This window comes from Sapajus apella, unplaced genomic scaffold, assembly GCF_009761245.1.
Source record: "Sapajus apella isolate SASKATOON/1434 unplaced genomic scaffold, GSC_monkey_1.0 scaffold38, whole genome shotgun sequence".
Lineage (NCBI taxonomy): Eukaryota > Metazoa > Chordata > Mammalia > Primates > Cebidae > Sapajus > Sapajus apella.
The window spans coordinates 6,010,357-6,030,890 of NW_022436978.1; the positions used below are offsets into that span (position 1 = coordinate 6,010,357).

General features: G+C 34.7%; 1 protein-coding gene across 24 annotated transcripts in view; it reads right to left on the reverse strand.

Moving 5' to 3' along the window:
* The window catches only part of DLG1 (discs large MAGUK scaffold protein 1), a 291,753-nt gene that overhangs the window by 185,759 nt on the left and 85,460 nt on the right, over window positions 1-20,534 (reverse strand). The window contains exon 1 of one of the 24 annotated variants that reach the window (XM_032298174.1): window positions 2,551-3,928. The exons of 22 other annotated variants lie outside the window; for them this stretch is intronic. In XM_032298174.1, coding sequence (XP_032154065.1) covers window positions 2,551-2,742 — 192 coding nt within the window. In that variant the 5' untranslated portion in view covers window positions 2,743-3,928. Of the gene's footprint in view, window positions 1-2,550; window positions 3,929-20,534 lie in introns of those variants that run through there. One more of the 24 variants, XM_032298183.1, reaches the window with a different exon arrangement.

Sequence of the window (20,534 nt, forward strand, 5' to 3'; positions counted from 1 at the left end):
CGAAGCCAGCCTGGCCAACATGGCGAAACACCGTCTCTATTTAAAAAAAAAAAAAAAGAAGAAGAAGAAGAATCTAAATGTCCTCTGCATTCTCCTTACATTACCCAAGGTCCTTTCTCTGAGTTCTAATATGAGACATGAGAGATAAACAGGCTTCTTTCCATATGGACTGATACCAGAAATTAACTCATCTTTTGATGATACTGCTCCAATTACATACATGCGTGCACACTCTCACTTTGACACACAGGGAAACTTCCAAGATTCTATAGTAAACAGATTGGTTCTTTATGATAATCTATTACTGTAACCTTCTTGGATAAATGTCTCATAAAGAAAAGAATGGTTAAGAGGTAAACTCTAGTCACACAGAAACCTGACTTTTTAAAAAGACATTTAATTTCCAACAAACAAGGTGGTGCTTTTATTCCTTTTCAAAAGCTCATGTCACAAATGAAAACATTAAGCTTAGATTTAAATGTGATTTGGAACTTATTTAGTAAGATTACTTGCTCACCCAAGTTTGCCTACAAATTAAGGAAGTTAACAGTTATTAATTGGCATTAGAAGTACCAGTGGTATTAGAAGACACACTTTCTGCACATGCAATATTGGTATCAGCTTATACACTGGAAAGAAGGATGTGTTTACCCTTATAGTCTCAAGCTATTTCTGAAATGTTTTAACTAAAAGTTGTGGGATAATTCTGGTACAATTCCCCCCAATAGGTATTCTTCTTTAATCACATATTAAAATTTTTAATTAATTTGTCAGTTTCACTGCAAAGCTTTAAATAATTTTGCATCTATCAAAATATACTAATAAAAAATGTGACAAGGATGCTGTATTCTTAGAAACTATATTTCTACATTGTCTCTTGTCAATGCTGCCTGCCATAAAATTCAAACATTTTGGAAAACAATTTTTTAAAATTCTATCCACAAATGGTTAAGCCCCAAAATAATTCACTTCTTTTTATTTCCCAAATTAAAGTATCTGATCTCTTAAACTGTAAACATATAACTTAGATGGCCTTTTAACTATCTTTAATTACCAAGTATGACCACAGCAAAGATATTTTCAATAGAATACTTTCCTCATTTTCCCACCAGAGGGCAACCAAGAACCTCAAGCGGTATTCTGCAATCAATTTAACAGAATCCAACGTGTAAGTAGTAGAGGATAGGGGAAGCGTTTAAAGTTCACTGAGACTATCAGACTAGTCATGAGCAATGGCATGTTACTTCTTAAAACTGGCTCTATAATAAGGGTAGTATTTTAAAACATCTTATATACATAAATAGATGTTTAATTTACCTATGAACATTTTTTACAGTGATTAGCTTTATAAAAACCTTCCTTAAAAATTTTTAAATCCTTTTCCTAAAACACCCTGTTGTACATACTACATGAAAAAACAGGCTTAACACTCAGGAAAAAAAGAAGATGTAGCCTTAGCTATTTAAACAATGCATATGAATTTTACACTGGCTCATAGTTGAACAACCAATATGAATTGTAAATTTGTTAAAAATCTGTTTCTATTAGCAGCATACTTTTTCTTGTGCAATCATTTTCATTTTCTAGTTCAGGAAATTTCTGAAATCTCACTAGGAAAATAAGAATTCTCTGACACAACAAAGAATTTAAAGTGAAGGGGGAAAATGCTTGGGTGACCAGAAAAGCAATATATTCTTTAATAAAGGGGTAAAAAACTTTCAGCCTAATTTAATCAGCTAGCAATTTGAGACCCCTTCACATCATCAATGAGAAGTTTCAGTCTTACAAAAACTAAAAAGAAAAAAAAGTTGCATTTGAAACAATACTTGAAAATATTCCCTCAAATACTACAGTAGAGGGCTCTCTTTCTACAAATAGCTTTAAGCCATATGTTGTTTTTGATTGCAGAAATCAGGTAAAAATGCATCCATTCTTTCTTCCATTTAGCATTTTATATAAAAAACCATAAATTTATCTTAAAGGCAAACTTTACATTTACATATATAGAACACCTTACTCAATTAACCACTGTTTCATTTATAGGAAATGAATAGTAAAGTCACGGTTCTTTCGGTGTTTATTTTGTTTAAAAGCTTTTTTTCTTCTATACAATCTAAATAGCAACACAATTTAGTATCAAAATCACAGAGTCTATGGCATTAGTTTAAATATTAAACCTGCCACAAGCAATTTCTTCCATCAAAGTGATATCAGAAAGCATCTTCAATCCTGCATATCAATGGTGTTTCCTGTACACTTCACTCTCCACAGTAGCAAAACATAAAAAGCAAGTCAATTATTAATCCTCATTAACGGAGAATGACAGCATTTTATATGCAGCTTTCATAAAAATCAGATCCTTTTCTACTATACCTTAACTGTGTGCACAGACCCATTTGTGTGTCTTACTCATGTCAGACACACAAAGGACAGGAAATCTAATACATAAATTAAAGTCAATCAAATCATCTAATCTAAATTATATTTCTTTGCTGAAATACTATTGGATTTAAAAACCAAGCTTTTTAAGGAAGTATTATTCAAACCCACCTTACATCCAAACATTAAGGATATTGTGCTGTTGGTGCACGCTACTTTACAGTGGCATAACATCGGAGAAAAGCAATCCAAGTTTTTGATGCTAGGAGACATTTTTTCAGACCCTGAGCACTTAAATCGATCAAAGACTGAAATTCCAGAAAAATGCCTTGGTGAATGCTGTTTGCTGACTGTCTTGAACATTTACTCTAGATCCAAAGCACTCTTTAAAAAAAAAAAAAAAACTGTCTAAAAATGTTGCATTCTTCAGCTGTTTCCACGCCCACAGCAGAGATCAAGTCGGCATACTATGATTGGAATTAAGATGCTGTTTCTTTTTCCTGCATAATAAAACTGCTTCAATAAAATTATAGCCAAATTCCCAGAATGAAAGTGCTCATTTAGCACCACTTTGTCAGGGCCTTGCTAATAGCCTTAAAATTTAATCCAGCATCGGATTCACCACAGAAGCTCTACTTGCTCAGTATTAAGCTCTGCTATCTCCTCCATGAGAATAAGATACAACTCGAACAGAGCCACTCTGCTCAAATATATGCTGGCTGCTTTGGGGGAGGGGCAAGATGTTGCAGCAAGGGATTCATTACATGGTTCAGTAAGAGATAAGCCCAGAGCTTGTCGTATGTGATGCTTTCTTCCTACACCACTAAACATTCTAGGCTGATTTAAAATATGTATAATTAATAGTAAAAAGAGTACCTCAATCACTTATCATTTCTCTCTATAAACAATTCAAGCAACAACAACAAAAATCAATCATCTGGCAAAGTTAAGTAGAATAATTACAAAATTAAACTTGGACAGTAAAAAAAGTTCAATATTTTCTAATACATCAAAATAACTTAAAATCTGAGAAAATGTTACTGAACTGATTTTGATGTATATCTACACCATGTGGAAAGTTAAGTAATTTAATTTATTGATATGTCACTGATTCATCTACTGTTTCAAAGATTACTTTCTGTGCTTTGGCTTTTTAATCAACCCGCTGGCAGAAAAGTTAACATTACCAAATTACAGCCAAAGCAACAAATAAAACACTATGAAAATGTCATTCTTATTGTATCTTATATTTAAAATCCTGCACACAAATGTTACATCTTATGCAGTAGCATCAATTTAAATGGACAGTATTTATTGAAACTCAAAAGCTGAATTAACAAATGCCATCAAAAAATTAAATAACACTCAAAGGAATATTTACTGCTTCATCTATGTAATTATCTTTTCTTTCTTCCACTATTATTTGGGTTGTTCTAAGTACTATATTTATACTGTGGTTAAGAAATATAATTGCTAATGAAGACTGTCAAATTTTACAAAACTGCCTGTAATCCCGGCACTTTGGGAGGCCGAGGTAGGTGGATGGTCTGAGGTCAGGAGTTCAAGACCAGCCTGGCCAACATGCTGAAACCCTGTCTCTACTAAAAAAACAAAAAAATTAGCCAGTTGTGGTGGTGGCATGCCTGTAGTCCCAGTTACTTGGGAGGCTGAAGCAGGAGAACAGCTTGAACCCGGGAGACAAAGGTTGCAGTGAGTCAGGATTGCACCACTGCACTGCCTGAGTGACAGGGTGAGACTCCATCTCCAAACAAACAAACAAAATATTTTACAAAACTAAAATTATCAATTCATATACTTGTACTCAATGACCTTATGTCTCTATATGCTTAGTAAGTAAAGCTGTTTGTGGAAAGGTACACTATATTTTGCTATACACCAGAGACAGTGTGCGAAAAGACCAAAATTCTCTTGTCACCAACCATTACTCTAATTCCAAACCTGCTTAAGAACACTTATCATTTCAATTTCCTATACAATTCTCTATTCTGTTCCATTCCTACTTACGTAATTTTATAAGGGGAAAAGAGAGAAAACTAGGTCACATTTCTAATACAGTATAGGAAATAGTAGCTGGTTCTCCAATCTGATTAACTGCAAATCACATGACTCTTGTAAAACTTAAATGAAAAGTCAAATGTCAACTGTAACTAGGGCAAGAAAAAGTAAACTATGCTCCTTAGAAGACTTTATATTTAAAAATACATTTACTAATTTACCAATAAAATACAGAACTATAGTTGTTACGCTGTGGTTTTCAGCCTTTTTCACTGCAGTGCCTCGGGGTGTCACCAATGTTCTTTCATTTTAAAACTTTTATTTTCAAATTTAGAAACTTTAATTTTAAAAGCCTGGAAGCACAAATGTATAACAAGTTATAAAACTCGTATTTACCTATAACAATTTATTTACCAATACTACCAAACAAACTCATTTTGTGTAAATCTCAAAACACAACTTCTAAAATTGTTGTGCACATGGGGGATTTGTCTCATTGATCATGTAGGTTGTATGCACTGAATCTTAATAAAATTCAGTTCTGTTCAGACATGTCTGCTCACCTAAAACTATGTAAGCAAGCACGTTATTTGGCACGTCTAATAGAATAAAATGTCAGGCAAAGTTCAAGCATGTCTACTTAGCCTGTGCTCTTAATACAGTCTGCCTTATTGAGTTGGTTACACAATAAACATGTGATATATTCAACTACAATATTATAACCAGTGTTTCTTATTTGATTTTTTTGGTAAACTGAATGAATGAGTTCAATGTATGTATTCTGGGTCAAAATTTATCATACCTACAACTGCAGAAGAGAGTATTAAAAAACATGAATTTGATTTTGGGACTTACCAGAAAAAATGACTGATTTTGACTATTTTGAAACTCTGAGTAGATCTGATAGATTTGCACTAAAGTGTCTTAGGTTGTTTTATTTGTTTTCTAATGATGTTATCTAACAAATCAACATCCCAGGTAAATTCAGCCACATAATGCCTGTCAAACTACCTAAGAAACAACATATTAGTAATAATAAATAATTAAAACAGTAGCAGTTGTCATTTAATAATTATCTACTACTAGTCAGGCACTGTGTAAAGTGCTTTCATGTGTCAGAAAAATTATCAAAAGCTGAAAAAAGAGGCAAAAAAAAAATGGGTAGTATATCCAATGTTGTAACAGAGAGAAAGGTTGTTCAAGATTATCCAGGGCAATGGTTTTCATCATAGAACAATTTTGCGCCCTCAGGAACGCTTGGCAATGTCTGCTGCCCAATCAGGGAGAAGAGAAGAGTCTATGGGCACCTAGTGAGTAGAAGCCAGGGATGCTATTAAACATTTTATAACATGCTGGACAGCTTTCCACAACAAAAAATGATCCAGCCCAAAAATCAAGAATGCCCAAGTTGAGAAATTCTAATTTAGGGTAATGTACATTTCTATTTACTAAAAGTTCCGTCCCAGCACTTTAGGAGGTCAAAGTGGGAGGACTGCTTAAGGCCCGAAGTTTGAGACCAGCCCAGTCAACATAGCAATAGTCCATTTCTAAAACAAAATAAAAATAAATACAAGAGGCTGAGGTGGAAAGATCATTTGGGTCCAGGAGTTAAAGGCTATAGTAAGCTATGATTGAGCCACTGTACTCCAGACTGGGTGACAGAGTGAGATCCTGTCTCTTAAAAAAACAAAAGTCCTAGACAGTGAGGTTATATATGTTAACTTGTAGTTTTTTTATCCAATAGAGAAGCAAGTAATTTTTGCCCTGATAACCACAAAGATTAAATTCCTGGCCTTGTTGGATATTAATCAGTTTCTTATCTAACTCAGCAGCCTTCTATTAACATTGCCTATAAATACTTAGATCCACAAATGCACTCTAGGCAAATTTAACATCTTACTATTTTATTAACAAGTGAGTGGAATACAATGTGACACATGTTCTATATTTGCCTAACTGTAAGAACTTTGCTTTTTTGACAATCATACTTTAACACACATAATCACCTTACTTAATCCAAATATGATTACTTGGATATACTTTAACACATGTAATTACCTTACTTAATCTAAATATGATTTACCTCTTATGAGGTAAAAGCTGTTATAACGTCCATTTGATAAATGAGAAACTCAAGGCTTGGAGGAGTCACATAATTTATCCATGGTGTAACAGCTAGCAGAAATGAGAATCATGTCTGACTATAAAGCTCATTTTCAACAATTAATAAATGCAAGCCAAGGTTACATATTTAGTTAGTTGAGTCCAAAGTCTTTACTATCCTTTTTACCTGCTAGAATGACAATTTAAGGCAATAAGGCAGGCTTTAAAACAGTTATCAATTACTAATCTGTTTAAATTGGGTTTTTCTCAATATTGTATAACAAAATTAGGGGGAAAAAAGATGCTGAGATTAGTAATATCAAAATGTATTCATTACTCAAAACTGCCTGTTTAGATTTATATAATAAACAAATGTTATAAATAAGAATTTATAAGTAAATATATGGTAATAAATACTACCTATATTACATATTAATTTCTATGTTTAAGATTTCACTGTCAACTGAAATCTTAAAAAGGGGTTAAAATACAAAAGCAACAGCCAACAAAACTCCTTCACCTGTCACATTAACCCTTGATCAAATAATTCAATATAGTAAAAACATCAAACTATTTAGTCATGCCTTTTTTATTATGTTAATTCATCATCAAACAAATGCTGAGTTATTAAGTTATTAACACAAAACAAGGGTAAGCTAACAAATTTTTTTAAGTCCATAAGAAGCTAAACTTGTAGACCAGCGGTCCTTAAATGAGCAGTGTTATGCTTTTTTTTTTTTTTTTTTTTTTTTTTTCAATTTCTAGATGATTTTGACATGTCACTGTCCCCCATCCCACTGACTTTCAAAACATCATGGTAAATCAATCAATAATTCAGTTTTATACCAAAGACAGTATTAGCCTCTTTATATAAACAATTGTAATTCCTATAGGGCAGAGGACTTAGGTAAGATCACAAAGTGATGTTACATCTAAAGACCAGAGGTATACATCTTAATGAGTATCTGAATTTAATTTTCACCTTGCTAAAAAACAAGAATTAAAAGATAGTAATATCTGCTAAAAAAAAAAAAAAAAAAAGGCATTGTTTTCCATGACTCTTCCAATTGATTTACATATAATAAGTTATCTAATCATCTTAATGCTAAGTAAGCTATAGCATATAACTACTTGATGTAACACCTAAGTTTCCATGGTGACAGTTTGAACATGAAGAATTAATTATTTACTGAAAATTTCAACATTAGAAACTATCTCCAACAGAAATGTCTAATAGTTCTTACAGTGAAGAAAATGCAGGTAGATCAAACTGCTGTAAGAGAACCATATGGGATTTAAATGAAAAATAACGTTAGAAAAACATTATTTTTCTTAAATTACATGAAGAATTAATGTTGTGGTTTTGCTTTATTTGCTGTCTTTTTGAAATGACAGGTATTAAGCAGTCCCATTAGTTACCTATGAATTTGCCATCAATTTTTCTGGCAAAGAACAACCCACAATAATGTGGACATTTCTGATACAAACAGGCTTACAAAATTGATTTAGCAAAAATACCATAAAACTGATTAAATACCTTTTGCTGTGAGTAAGAATATAAGAATACTAACATATGGTATGGTCATACACCTGTAATCCCAGCACTCTGGGAGGCTGAGGTAGGAAGACAGCTGAGCACTGGAGTTCAGGCTACAGTGAGCTATGATCACACCACTGTACATGCATGGATGGATGGATGACAGAGACCTTGTCTCTTTTAAAAAAAAAAAAAAAAAAAAAAAGGTTCAAGAAGAGCCATGCTAATGATACTGCTCATGGTAACAAAAAGAAAACTATTATTTTGGGAAAAGCTAGAACTGGGCTTGGTATTGCTTAGGTTTAGAGCTCTATGCTTAAATATTTAAAACCATTAAAAAAATTAATTCATGGAGGAAACAAAACTTTGTTATTATTTGTCTAAAACTCTGACCTCTAACCTACTAGATCCAAATCTTTAGCATTCATCAGAAGCAAACGAACTTGTTAGAAATGCATACTGTAGGCACTTCATGAATATCTGTTCAATAAATATCAAATTATTTGCCATGGTTCTCATTTAAGGCTACATGATATGCAATGCACAGCTGATCTACAGTTGCCATCTATCTGCTGGGGGAACTATGAAAAGTTTCTTTGTGCCAAATGAATCATCAATTTGAGAACTAAGTATGTAGAAAGTATGTGCCAAATGACTCATCAATTTGAGAACTACTAAGATGTAGAAAAAGCACATGACAAAATCCAGCAACTATTCATGATAAAGGCATCTAAAAAAATCTACATCTAACATCATAATTAATGATAAAAGACAATGCTTTCTCCTTAAGACCAGAAACAAGGAAAGGATTTACACCCTCATCATTCCTATTCAAAACTATACTGGACGTTCTAACCAGTGAAATCAGGCAAGAAAAATAAAAACCATACGGATTGGAAAGGAAGAAGTAAAAAATATGCAGAAAACCCTAAGGAATCAAAAGAAAACTTAAAAACTGCGGAATACAAGAGTAAAATATAAAAATTAGGATTATATACAATGAACAATCTGAAAACAAAATTAAGAAAATAATTCCATGCACAATAACATTAGAAAGCATAAAATATTTAGTAATAAATGTAATAAAAGTACAATATTCATACACTGGAAGTTATAAAACATTATTAGTAGAAACTGAAGATGATTTAAACAAATAGACGTTCCATATTCATGGATTAGATGAATTATCAAGTAGAAGTAGCAACTATCATTTTTCAACTACTTCTATTGAAAGGTTTTTTAAAAACTTAAATTTTTTTCTTTTTTTTTTTGAGGCAAAGTCTAGCTCTATCACTCAGGCTAGAGTGCAGTGGTGGGATCTCAGCTTGCTGCAACCTCTGCCTCACAGGTTCAAGCAATTCTCCTGCCTCAGCCTATACCTGGGATTACAGGCGTGTACCACTATGCCCGGCCTTTTTGCATTTTTGGTAGAGACTGGGTTTCACCATGTTGGCCAGGCTGGTCTTGAACTCCTGACCTCAAGTGATCCGCCCACCTCAGCCTCCCAAAGTGCTGGGATAACAGACATGAGCCACTGCTCCCAGCCTTTTTACGTAAGCATCAACAAGCCATGGCTCCTCTCTTACACAGTTTGCTTCAGGCTTCTCCATGTTCAAGGAAATTAAAGAAATTCATTATACACTGGAAGCAGAGCTCTGATAGGTAAGCGCATTTGCTTCTGGCATAAAACTTCTTTGAAATGGTATCTTAGGTGGAAGTCACAAAAAAACTAAATAGATGAACACAGAGAGGCTGTGGCTGGACAGCAGTGAGTCCCATCTTATGTCCTATTAAGTCAATCAACACACAGGTGTTGGATTTTAAGGAAACCTAAAGTGCCAGAGATAAGGTTTTGAATAGTGATTCCCAAATGGTGAGATATGCAAATAAGATTCCCAGGGATTTAGTCTAATTTAAGGCTATCTTTATTTTTAAAAAACTCCTTATCTGGTTCTAATACACAGATAGGCTTACAATCCCAGATGATCCAATTAAGAAAAGAAAAGCACAGTTTTCAAACCAAACTGAGTGCAAAATTTCAACACAGAACGTTTTTCTCAGGGAGGAGGAAATGGATAAAACAAGGACAAAACATTGCCAGAAAGTATAATGGATGAATTTAGGAGTAGAGTTTTAACTGACTAGAGATCTTACTTTTGCAAAGAATAAAAAATGTTTAATCAATCCCACATTCTCTGAATATATGGTTATATATTCCTGTGGTGAAATCTTAAACTGCTATTATAAAACAGATAGACACGCATACTTTTAAACAACATGTACCTTGGGCTATTTTGCCTTTTAGCAAAACAAAACAAAACACTACACAAATTACAAACTGGGGGAACAAACAGGGTTATATGTCTGTTTATGCCCTGTAAATATGCATAAAAGGGGTTATATATAATCACAGAAAAATGACTAGAACACAGTAAAATGTATAGAGATAAGATATGGAGTCTGAGTTTACACATGAGACTTAGGAAATTTTTGTGTATTTCTGAACTCTAAAATGAACATACATTATATCTACTTCATCCCAAAAAGTCAAGAATGTTAACTTATTTAAGGAAACTACTGAAGTGGTAGTTCCTATTCTAGAGTAACCATCTTAACTCTATTGCGAAGTTAAACAGAATCTAAATAAATAAAAGATGAAAAACTTCTACATCAGGCCAGGAAGAAGTTAACTGGTACAGAACTTGACCTTTTGCCTTAAAACAACTAGAAAACGAGAAAAAAATACGTGCCACAACAGTCTTCGGCATTGGACAACAAGCAGTACAGGGCTATGATACCTGAGAGAAGGAAAACAAAGTGAGCTCTACTATCTTCCTGGCTTCCCACCTGGAGGCCATGTTTTGGAACTTGGCATAGGATAGAGAAACACAAACAAACACAGCCATCTTACTGGGTTGACATCAAGACTGGTGTTCAAGGAGGCTGAAGCACTGGAATTGGCAAGGGAGAATACTGGAAAGAAGACTAAGTAGAAAAAGAGTTCCAGAAATGAACACAGGGAGTCCCATTGAGATTTCAGTCTGAATACTAATCAACACATGATCAGCATAAAATTCAACAAGGTTAGGCAAATAAAAATTGCAAGGGACTTATAAGATAAACAAGCTTCAGAGCTCACAGTAAGCTGAGGGGTGTTCAAACTATACAGAGTAGAGGAATCTCAATAAACATTTAGAGCAATCAGTGCACACTACTAGACAGTCAAGTATTAATATTAAGACTAAGTTGGCCTTAAAGAAAAGGCTACTTGAGATCCAACTTTTAAAAAGCTTTAAAAAAAAGTCTTGAACTGATCAACCTTATCTGCAAATGAGTTAACTGTCTTCCAAAACAAACACCAGTATTTTTCAAAGAAAACAATATTTAGGAACACTCAATTATATTCACAATGCCTGGCATCCAATGAAAAATTACCAGACATGCAAAGCAGCAGAAAACAGTGAGCCATCACAGGACGAAAGTCAGTTCCTAAGAACAGACTTAGAAATGCATGATGACGAGAATCAGCACACAAAAACTCAAAAACACTTTTATAAAACTTAGGGATACTCAAAGACTTAAAGGAAAACATGAATATCATGACAGAAGTGGAAGCAATATGGAATGAGGTTTTAAATGTGTTGGGAAATGACCTGTCAATTCAGAATTTTTTTTTCATCAAAAATATCATTCAGCCGGGCGCGGTGGCTCAAGCCTGTAATCCCAGCACTTTGGGAGGCCGAGGCGGGTGGATCACGAGGTCAAGAGATCGAGACCATCCTGGTCAACACCGTGAAACCCCGTCTCTACTAAAAATACAAAACATTAGCTGGGCATGGTGGCGCGTGCCTGTAATCCCAGCTACTCAGGAGGTTGAGGCAGGAGAATTGACTGAACCCAGGAGGCGGAGGTTGTGGTGAGCCGAGATCGCGCCATTGCACTCCAGCCTGGGTAACAAGAGTGAAACTCCGTCTCAAAAAAAAAAAAAAAAATATATACATATATGTATATATGTGTGTATATATATATATATATATTTCAAAAATAAAGACAGGCTAGTCATGGTGGCTGATGACTGTAATCCCACTACTCTGAGAGGCCGAGGTGGGCGGATTGCTTAAGACCAGGAGTTCAAGACTAGCCTAGGCAACATGGCCAAATCCCATCTCTACAAAAAATACAAAAATTAGCCGCACGTGGTGGGACACGCCTATAGTCCCAGCTGCTTGGGAGGCTGAAGCGGGAGGATCACTTAAGCATGGGAGGTGAAGGCTGAAATGAGCCAAGATGGCACCACTGTACTACATCCTGGGCAACAGAGTGAGACCCTGTCTCAAAAAAAAAGAAGACAAAAATACTTCTTTCAGGTAAACATTGGCTGAGAGAATTCATCATCAGAAGAAATGCATTTCAAAAAATGTTAAAGAAGTTATTCAGGCTGAAAAAAAAAATCAAGTGATCTATAAGATAAAATAAAAGATCATAAAAAATGGTAAACGTGTGAATATTGAAGACTTTATTTCTCATTTTTAAATTTCTTTAAAAGACAAATCTGAAAAATGATAAACTCCTAGAATATAACACAGGAGAAAATCTAAGTGACCTTCTGAATGAATCACTTTTTAGATATAATACCAGAAGCATAACTAATGAAAGAAAAAAATTGTTAAGTTGGACTTCATCAATATTAAAAATGTCTGCTATGCAAAAGATACTGTTCAGAAAATTAAAAGGCATGATATAGGTTGAGAGAAAAATATGTGCAAACATATCTGATAAAAGACTAGCAACCAAAATATCCAGAGAACTCGTAAGATTCAATAATATGAAAACAAAAAACTCAATTCGCAGGCAAAAGAGCTGAACAGAAACTTTACCAAAGAAACTGCACAGAAGGCAAAAAAAAAAAAAAAAAAAAAAAGGTATGAAAAGAAGCTCAACATCATGTGTTATTAGCAAATTTCAAAATACAACAAGATACTATTACACATCTATTAGAATGACTAAAAATCTAAAATGCTGACAATATCAAATGCTGATAAAAAGTAGAGAAACAGGAAATCTTATTTGTTGCTGGTAGGAAGGCAAAGTAGTACAGCCACTTGGGAAGATAGTTTAGTGGTCTCGTACAAAACTAAACAAACTCTTATCACGTGATCTAGAAATCACACACTCCATGGTATAGAGTTATATGATATTCTGGAGAGGTCAAAACTGTGCAGAAAGAAAAAAAAAAAATCCTTGCTTGCCATGGGTTCCAGGTGAAGGAAGGAGAGATGAATAGGTAAAACACTGAATTTTCAGGGCAATGAAACATGTCATCCTACACTTCCAAACTCACAGACTATATAACACAAAAAGTAAGCCTTAATGCAAACTATAGAGTTCAGATAATAAGAATGTATGATATTGGTTCACTGACTGTAGCTCTGTATATTTCGCTCAACTTTTCTGTAAATCTAAAAACATAAAGTCTATTAATTTTAAAAGATAATGTTCTAAGGCAAAAATAATAACAGTTTTACAGGTTTTTTAACATGTAGAAGATGTATGAAAACGGTAACATAAAGGAAGGGAAGGGGAAATGAAACGCAATGTTGTAAGATTCTTACATTATATGCCGAGTGATATAATATTTGAAGATAGACTATGATAACTGGGAGGTGCATCCTGTCAATATCAGACTCTAGGACCTAGAATAACTATTAAAGAATAAAGCAAAGAGAAATAAGTAAAGCAATAGTTAACAATAAAATAAAATAATTAAAAATAACTAATGCAAAAAAGACAGTAAAAGGAAAATGAACAAAGAACAGGTGGGACAAACAGAAAAACATAGCAAGATGACAGATTTAAACCTAACTCTACTGATAATTAATTATATTAAATGTAAATTATCTAAATGTGTCCATCAAATGGGACAAAGGGGTACCAAAAGATTTATTCTAATATATTTAATTGCAAAATTCATGTGAATATAATCTACTAAACTGATAATTTACTGAAGGACAAACACTCGAAGTTACACATATAATTCCTATTACATTTTTCAAATGTCAACATGCCATAAATTATAAATATTAGGTTTTTATTTATGTATCAGAAAGATTCTCATTCATATAATTTTTATTTTCCCTATGCATCTGTACATTAAAGTAAATAATTACAAAATGTGGTAAGCACTGAAAAGTAAACAAATCATATGTTGTCAAGGAGAGTGGCAAAGATTTTACTTAAATAATCAGGTAATACCTCTTTGAGGAGACATCATTTAGGCTGAGACCTGAAGGGTTAGAAGAAAGCAAACATGTAAAAATTAAGAAGAGCTTTCAGGCAAGAAGTACCTAACCTAAAAGAAATGAAATTCTGGCATACTAAAGAAGGCTAGTATATTAACCAGGAGAAGAGTAGCTTAAGTCAGAAAGAGACAGGGTTTAGTTCATAAGGATCTATTATGTCAAAATATGCCTAAATTTGGGTTTTATTCTAACTACAACTGTGAGGATTTAGAGGATTCTAAGCACAGGAGAAATGAGAATTTGATATGCATATTTTTCCACTCTGATTTATGTGGACAACGGGTTATACAGAGGTCATAGTGGAAGCAGGAAGATCAACTACTCAGAATTTGGGTCCAAGTAAGAAATGACGATGGCTTAGACGAGGGTGCTAACAGTGGCGATAATAAGATGATGGATTAAGTTTATATTTTAAAGGTAGACTGGAGAGGATTTACTGAGGAAGTAAATGTCAAACAAAGTAGAAAACAAAGATGACTAACAGGTTTTCTAGTCTGAGAAACACAGTGTTAGCTGGAAGCAATGGAAAATATATGGAATATTTTAAATACAAAATAACTATTAGATAGCCAAGTAAGATGCTGAATATAAAATCTAGAAAAATTACCTAGAGATATAAATTCAGGAGTCATCAATACATAGATCATGGTTAAAGTCAAGGCAATAAATGAGATTGCCCTTCACAATGAAAAACAGAAAATGATCAAGGTCATAACCCTGGGAAACACTAGATTATAGGTAAGGCAGAGGAAAAAATTTGAAAAGCTGGTGAAGCAGTAAGGTTTGAAAGAAAGCCAAAAGAGTACATTAACACAGAAACCAAGGGAGGATGCATATTTTTTTTTTAAAAAAGTAATCAATTGTAGAACATACCATTAAAGGCTAGAGAATAGGAGAGGAAAACAGTTCATTTAACTTGACAACAGAAAAGCTGTTGGAAATCTTGCGAAAGGCAATTAAATGAAAAGCCTGGGATAAATTAAAGCTAATTTAAGAGTTAATATAAAGTGAGAAAGTGAAGAGAGTCTATGTAGATAAATCTTTAGAGAAGTGTAGCTACAAAGGACAGCAGGGAGATAAAGAGTGAGTGATCAAGAGTTTTCTTAAGTTGGGAAAAGACATAGTATGTTTGCATGCGGTAAAAATTACAGTAAGATAGGAAGAATTAATAACAAAAGAAACAAAGTCCCTCACAAAAAAGAGAATAAAGAGGAGTGAACAAATGGAAGCACTGGCCTTTGAGAGGAGAGCTACTCCTTCCATTGTAACAACAAGACACAAGGAGATGACGAGTGAGGATGCAACAGAATTTTCGATTCTGTGGTGAGAAAATTAGATTTTCATGGATAGCCATTTTTTCTAACTGGGTATGAGGCAAGCTCTTCAAATAAGGGGAAACGAGGAGGTATGAGGAGAAAAAAAAAAGCACATAGATGTAATCTTGAAAAGTAGCGAAGTGTGCTTATGTGAGAAATATGTTAGAATTCCAGGAGAATTGTGGATACCACAGACCATGTGATACCTAAGCTCATGAATATAAAAAGCAGCCAACTGTGTAATTTTCTCCAGTTGTTCAGTACAAAGCATTAAGAAGGTAAAAGGTTGAACCTATTTAGGTTTTACCTGCAAAAATAAGACAGCTTAAGAGAAGGACAAGAGTATTGGCTAGTAAATGACTATATTTAAGAACTACACAATTGAAGTTGAAAAGGTGACAAAAGGGCTAATGGAGATGGAAACATGGTGGCTTCAATAACCGGGAGAGGGTGACAACTCAGAGAGGTAGAAGAACATTATAGAGAGCAAACTTTTGCAAATGTGCTAAAAGTTTAGGAGGTTATATTAAAATTTGGAGAGCCAAATGTTAGAAATCAGTATTTCACGAGTGATGGAGTTTATGTAGGGTTGCTTACTGCTGTGTAACAAATTACCACAAACCTTAGTGCCATGAAATGATAACAAACAGTAATTATCTTACAGTTTCTGTGAGTAGGAATTCAAGAGAGGCTTAGCTAGGTGGTTCTGAGTGGTGGTCTCCTATGAGGTGGTGTGATGATGTCAACCAGGCTAAAGTCAACTAAAGGCAGGAATGGGACCAAATAATCTGCTTCGAAGAAGGGTCACTAAAATGGCTGATGAGCTGATGTTGACTGTTGGCAGGTGGCCACATTTCCTCTCCCTGCAGACTCTCCATAGGATTGCTTGAGTCTTGTCATGACATAGCAACTGGCTTCTTCCAGGGCAGGTGATCCAAGACAGCAAACAGGAAACCTCAATTTTTTCTTACAGCTTAGCCTTTGAAGTCACATACCATCATTTCCATAATATCCTGGTGGTTACACAGACAAGTCCTATTCACTGGGAGAAGGTACTACATAACAGTATGAAGACCAAGAAGGAAAAAAATCATTTAGGGCTATTCTGGAACTGGCTATTACACATTAGAATAGGTCTAGCATGTGGATATAATTGTTAACACAATAAATACAAACAATAGTTGTTCAAAATGATCATTTGGCTGGCCCTACCTTGCCTATGGTATAAATGTCCAAACTATTCAGCTCAGTGTTCATGGGACTCAACTCCCCGGTCCCATAAACTCTCTCCACTAGCAGTGGTCCTAGTTTCAAAGGTGGGTTGTCCCTAAGAGGGGGGTGGGGGCAGGGAAAAGTTACAACTGCAGAACCAAAGTCAAGAAAAGTCTATTTTCACGGTTTTACTAAATAACAAAGAAGGTGGTAGACAATCTATAATCAGAGGGGGTAAAAACGAATCAGGAAGCAGATCAACAAATGCTAAGTATTCTTTAGCTGTTAGCTTTATTCAAGAAAATTCATCTTTCAGAATAAATGTATTATTTTATTCAAACATCATTTGGTGTCCATAAAGAATTATTACTACAAAACTATGAATTAGGAAAAGTTATTTAATTTATATACTGGAGAACAGGCAGCCCTTTAACTGACTAAAATTTAGGAGTGCAAAAAAACAGAAATGGCCCACAATAATTAGTGCCTGGGAGCTCCTGCTCAGCTCAGAATGTGGAAGGTCACATAGACAATGGCTTGTATCATAACAACTAGGAAAAAAAAAGATAAACATATCTTTTAAAAATAATGAGGGCTTCCACCTGAAAGAAGAAAGAGTAGACATTTTCCTATGCCACATGCTACATACATACAACTAAAATCTTTGGTCATTATATATAAACCAAAAATAAGAAAACTCTGAAAGGTGAAAAGAGGGTAGCAGTCTAAGTAGGAATGTAGAAACCTAAGACAGGCATGGTGGTCAGTCCCTGAGTTTTCTTTTTTACCTCACACTATCCCAGACTTTCAGCTGAAGAAATGAGCAAACCAGAAACGCCCATGGGTGCAGACCCACCTCGTTCCATAAAAGAAAAACCCGCAGACACCAGTGAGAGCCTGCTCTTTCAGGCTTTTGTTACCACAGGACCGGAAAAGGGCAGCCAAGCAAGAAAAAACTTTTAGATGACAACTGTTCTACTCCAGTTAAATACCACAGAAAAAACTGTGCCACCAACCATACACACACCAGCAAAGACCAGTAGGTAGCCTGGAATTCCACTCTTACGAGGCTGTAACAAGGTATCCCAAACATCTTCCCCAACTTTGGCTGTGTCAGAGAAGGCCGAGTAAGAAGCTCGGACTTTTGTCCCCATCCAGCAGTAAAGTGACAACCCTCTCCACTGGCAGGGGGTAGAGGGAATGTTAGAAGAGGTATAGTCAAATGTCAGAATTTTCTCCACTATCAAGCAGTAACAAGGCCACACAACCCTACTTTTGCATACTCTCACATGAGGAGCAGTAATGGGGCCTTCCAACTTCTCCTAGCCAGTATGAATGGAGGAATAATGGGGAGCTGGGACTCCCACTAGCACCCAGCAGTTCTCAACTGATTTTATGAAGTTAATACTGCCTTGATTCCAAAAGCAGAGAAGAAGCTTGGACTTTCATCCAAACCCACTGGTAACAAAAACTTCTCCCCCATGCAGTGTTAGTGGAGACCACATGGGGAACCGGAACTAACATCCTGTCCCAACAGGAATGAGGAGTACCTTCTCTTAGGTGTGGAAGGAAGCAGTGTGAGAAACCTGAACTTTTACTTCCACTAAGCAGTAAGGAAGCAGTTCCCACCTTTCACTGTCAGAACAGAGTCAGAAAAAGTCCGCCAAAACACAGAGTTTAAATAAGATCTAGAGTCTCATAATACAAAACATGTCCAAATTGCCATTGAAAATCACTGAGAATCAGCAGTATCTCAAACTGAATATAAAAAGACAATCAACAGATGCCAACATCAAGACACCACAGATGTTAGAGTTACCTAAGAGTTTAAAGTAGGCGTCATATAAACAGTTCAATGAATAATTACAAATATACATGAAACAAATGAAATAATAAAAACTCTCAGCAAAGAAATAGAAAGGTTAAGCAAAGACATACAAGACACAAAGAACTAACTGGAAATGACAGAACTGAAAATACAATAACTGACAACTAAATACTCAATCTGAACAATGGAGGAAAAAGATTTCTTTAAGTGAAAAGTGAATACAGCCTAAGGGATCTGTGAGACACCATACAGAGTGTCAATCGATTTGAAAAGATAGATATATGATCTAACATCTCCAACTACAACTGGATGAAGTCAGAAATTAATAATAGAAGGAAAACTGGAAAATTTGACAATTTATGGAAATAAAACAACACATTCTTACACAAGCAATGAATTAAAGAAGAAATCAAAAAGAAAATTAGAAAATACTTACATATGAATGAAAACAAAAACATAACATACCAAAACTTATGGTATACAGTGAAAGCACTGCTAAGGAAGAAATATATAGCTCCTCTAAATGCTTACATTACAAAACAAGAAAGACCTCTAATCAAGAACCTAGTTTAAAACTTAAGAAACTAGTAAAACAAGAGCAAACTAAATACAAGGCTAGCAGGAGGAAAAAAATAATAAAGATGAGGGCAGAGTTACACAAAATAGAGAACAGAGAAACAGCAGAAAAAGATTAATGAAACCAAAAGTTGTTTCTTTAAATAGATAAACAAAAACACAAACCTTTAGCTATATGGAATTAAGAGAGAAACTAGACTCAAATTACTAAAATCAGAAATAAAAGTGAGAACATTTCAATCAATTCTAGAGAAATAAATAGGATAATAGAGTCCTATGAGCAAGTAAATGTCAACAAACTAGATAACCTAAATGAAATGGGAAACTCCTAGAAACACAAAACCTATCAAGACTAAACCATGAAGAAAGAGAAAATCTAAATAGACCTATAATTAGCAGGGAGATTGAATAAGTAATAAAAATATTTCAACAAAGAAAAGTCCCAAAACTGACAGCTTCACTGGTGAATTCTACCAATCATTTAAAAAAAAAAAAATTAACACCAATCCTTCTCAAACTTTTCCAAAAAATTAAAGAGGAGAGAATACTCCTAAACTTGTTTTACTAGGTCAACACTACCCAAATACCAAGGCCACACAAAGATAGTACTAGAAAAGAAAACTACAGACCAATATCCTTCATGAACAGTGATAGAAAAATCCTCAATAAAATACTAACAAATCAGATTTGGCAGCATATTAAAATGATTATACACCATGATCCAGCAGGATTTATTCCTGGAATACAGGATAATTCAACAAACAAAAATTAATCACAAGGCTTTCCGGTTTCAAAACGGCAGCACAGAAGCAAGCTGGCTTCACTCCTCTCACAGAAAACCAAAAACAAAACAGATGGATGGCCAAGATTATTACCAGAAATATCCCAGAACTCAAGTATGAAGATGAGACAGTTCCAGGGGCCACAGGGAAGTCAAAAAATACATATGTTAGCAGATGGTAAAATAATTGGACTTCCACATCCATGATGTTCCTCCCCTCATTCTGGCTAGCACCTAATGGGCAAAAAATTTTCCCACAACTCACTATTTCTACACTGGAAAAGGCAAGAGTGAGGTATAATTCCAGCTTCCTTACCATCTAATGTTCTCTGGCAGAAGACTGTCCCTTATCTTACCCCACAGGACGCATCTCAAATGCCAGAAAGGAGAAATATCCCTGGGGATAGGCAGAAACAAAGCAGGGAGGCAAGACTACCATCTCCAGCTCTGGAAATTCTACTCTGTAACTCAGTCAAACAAGACACCA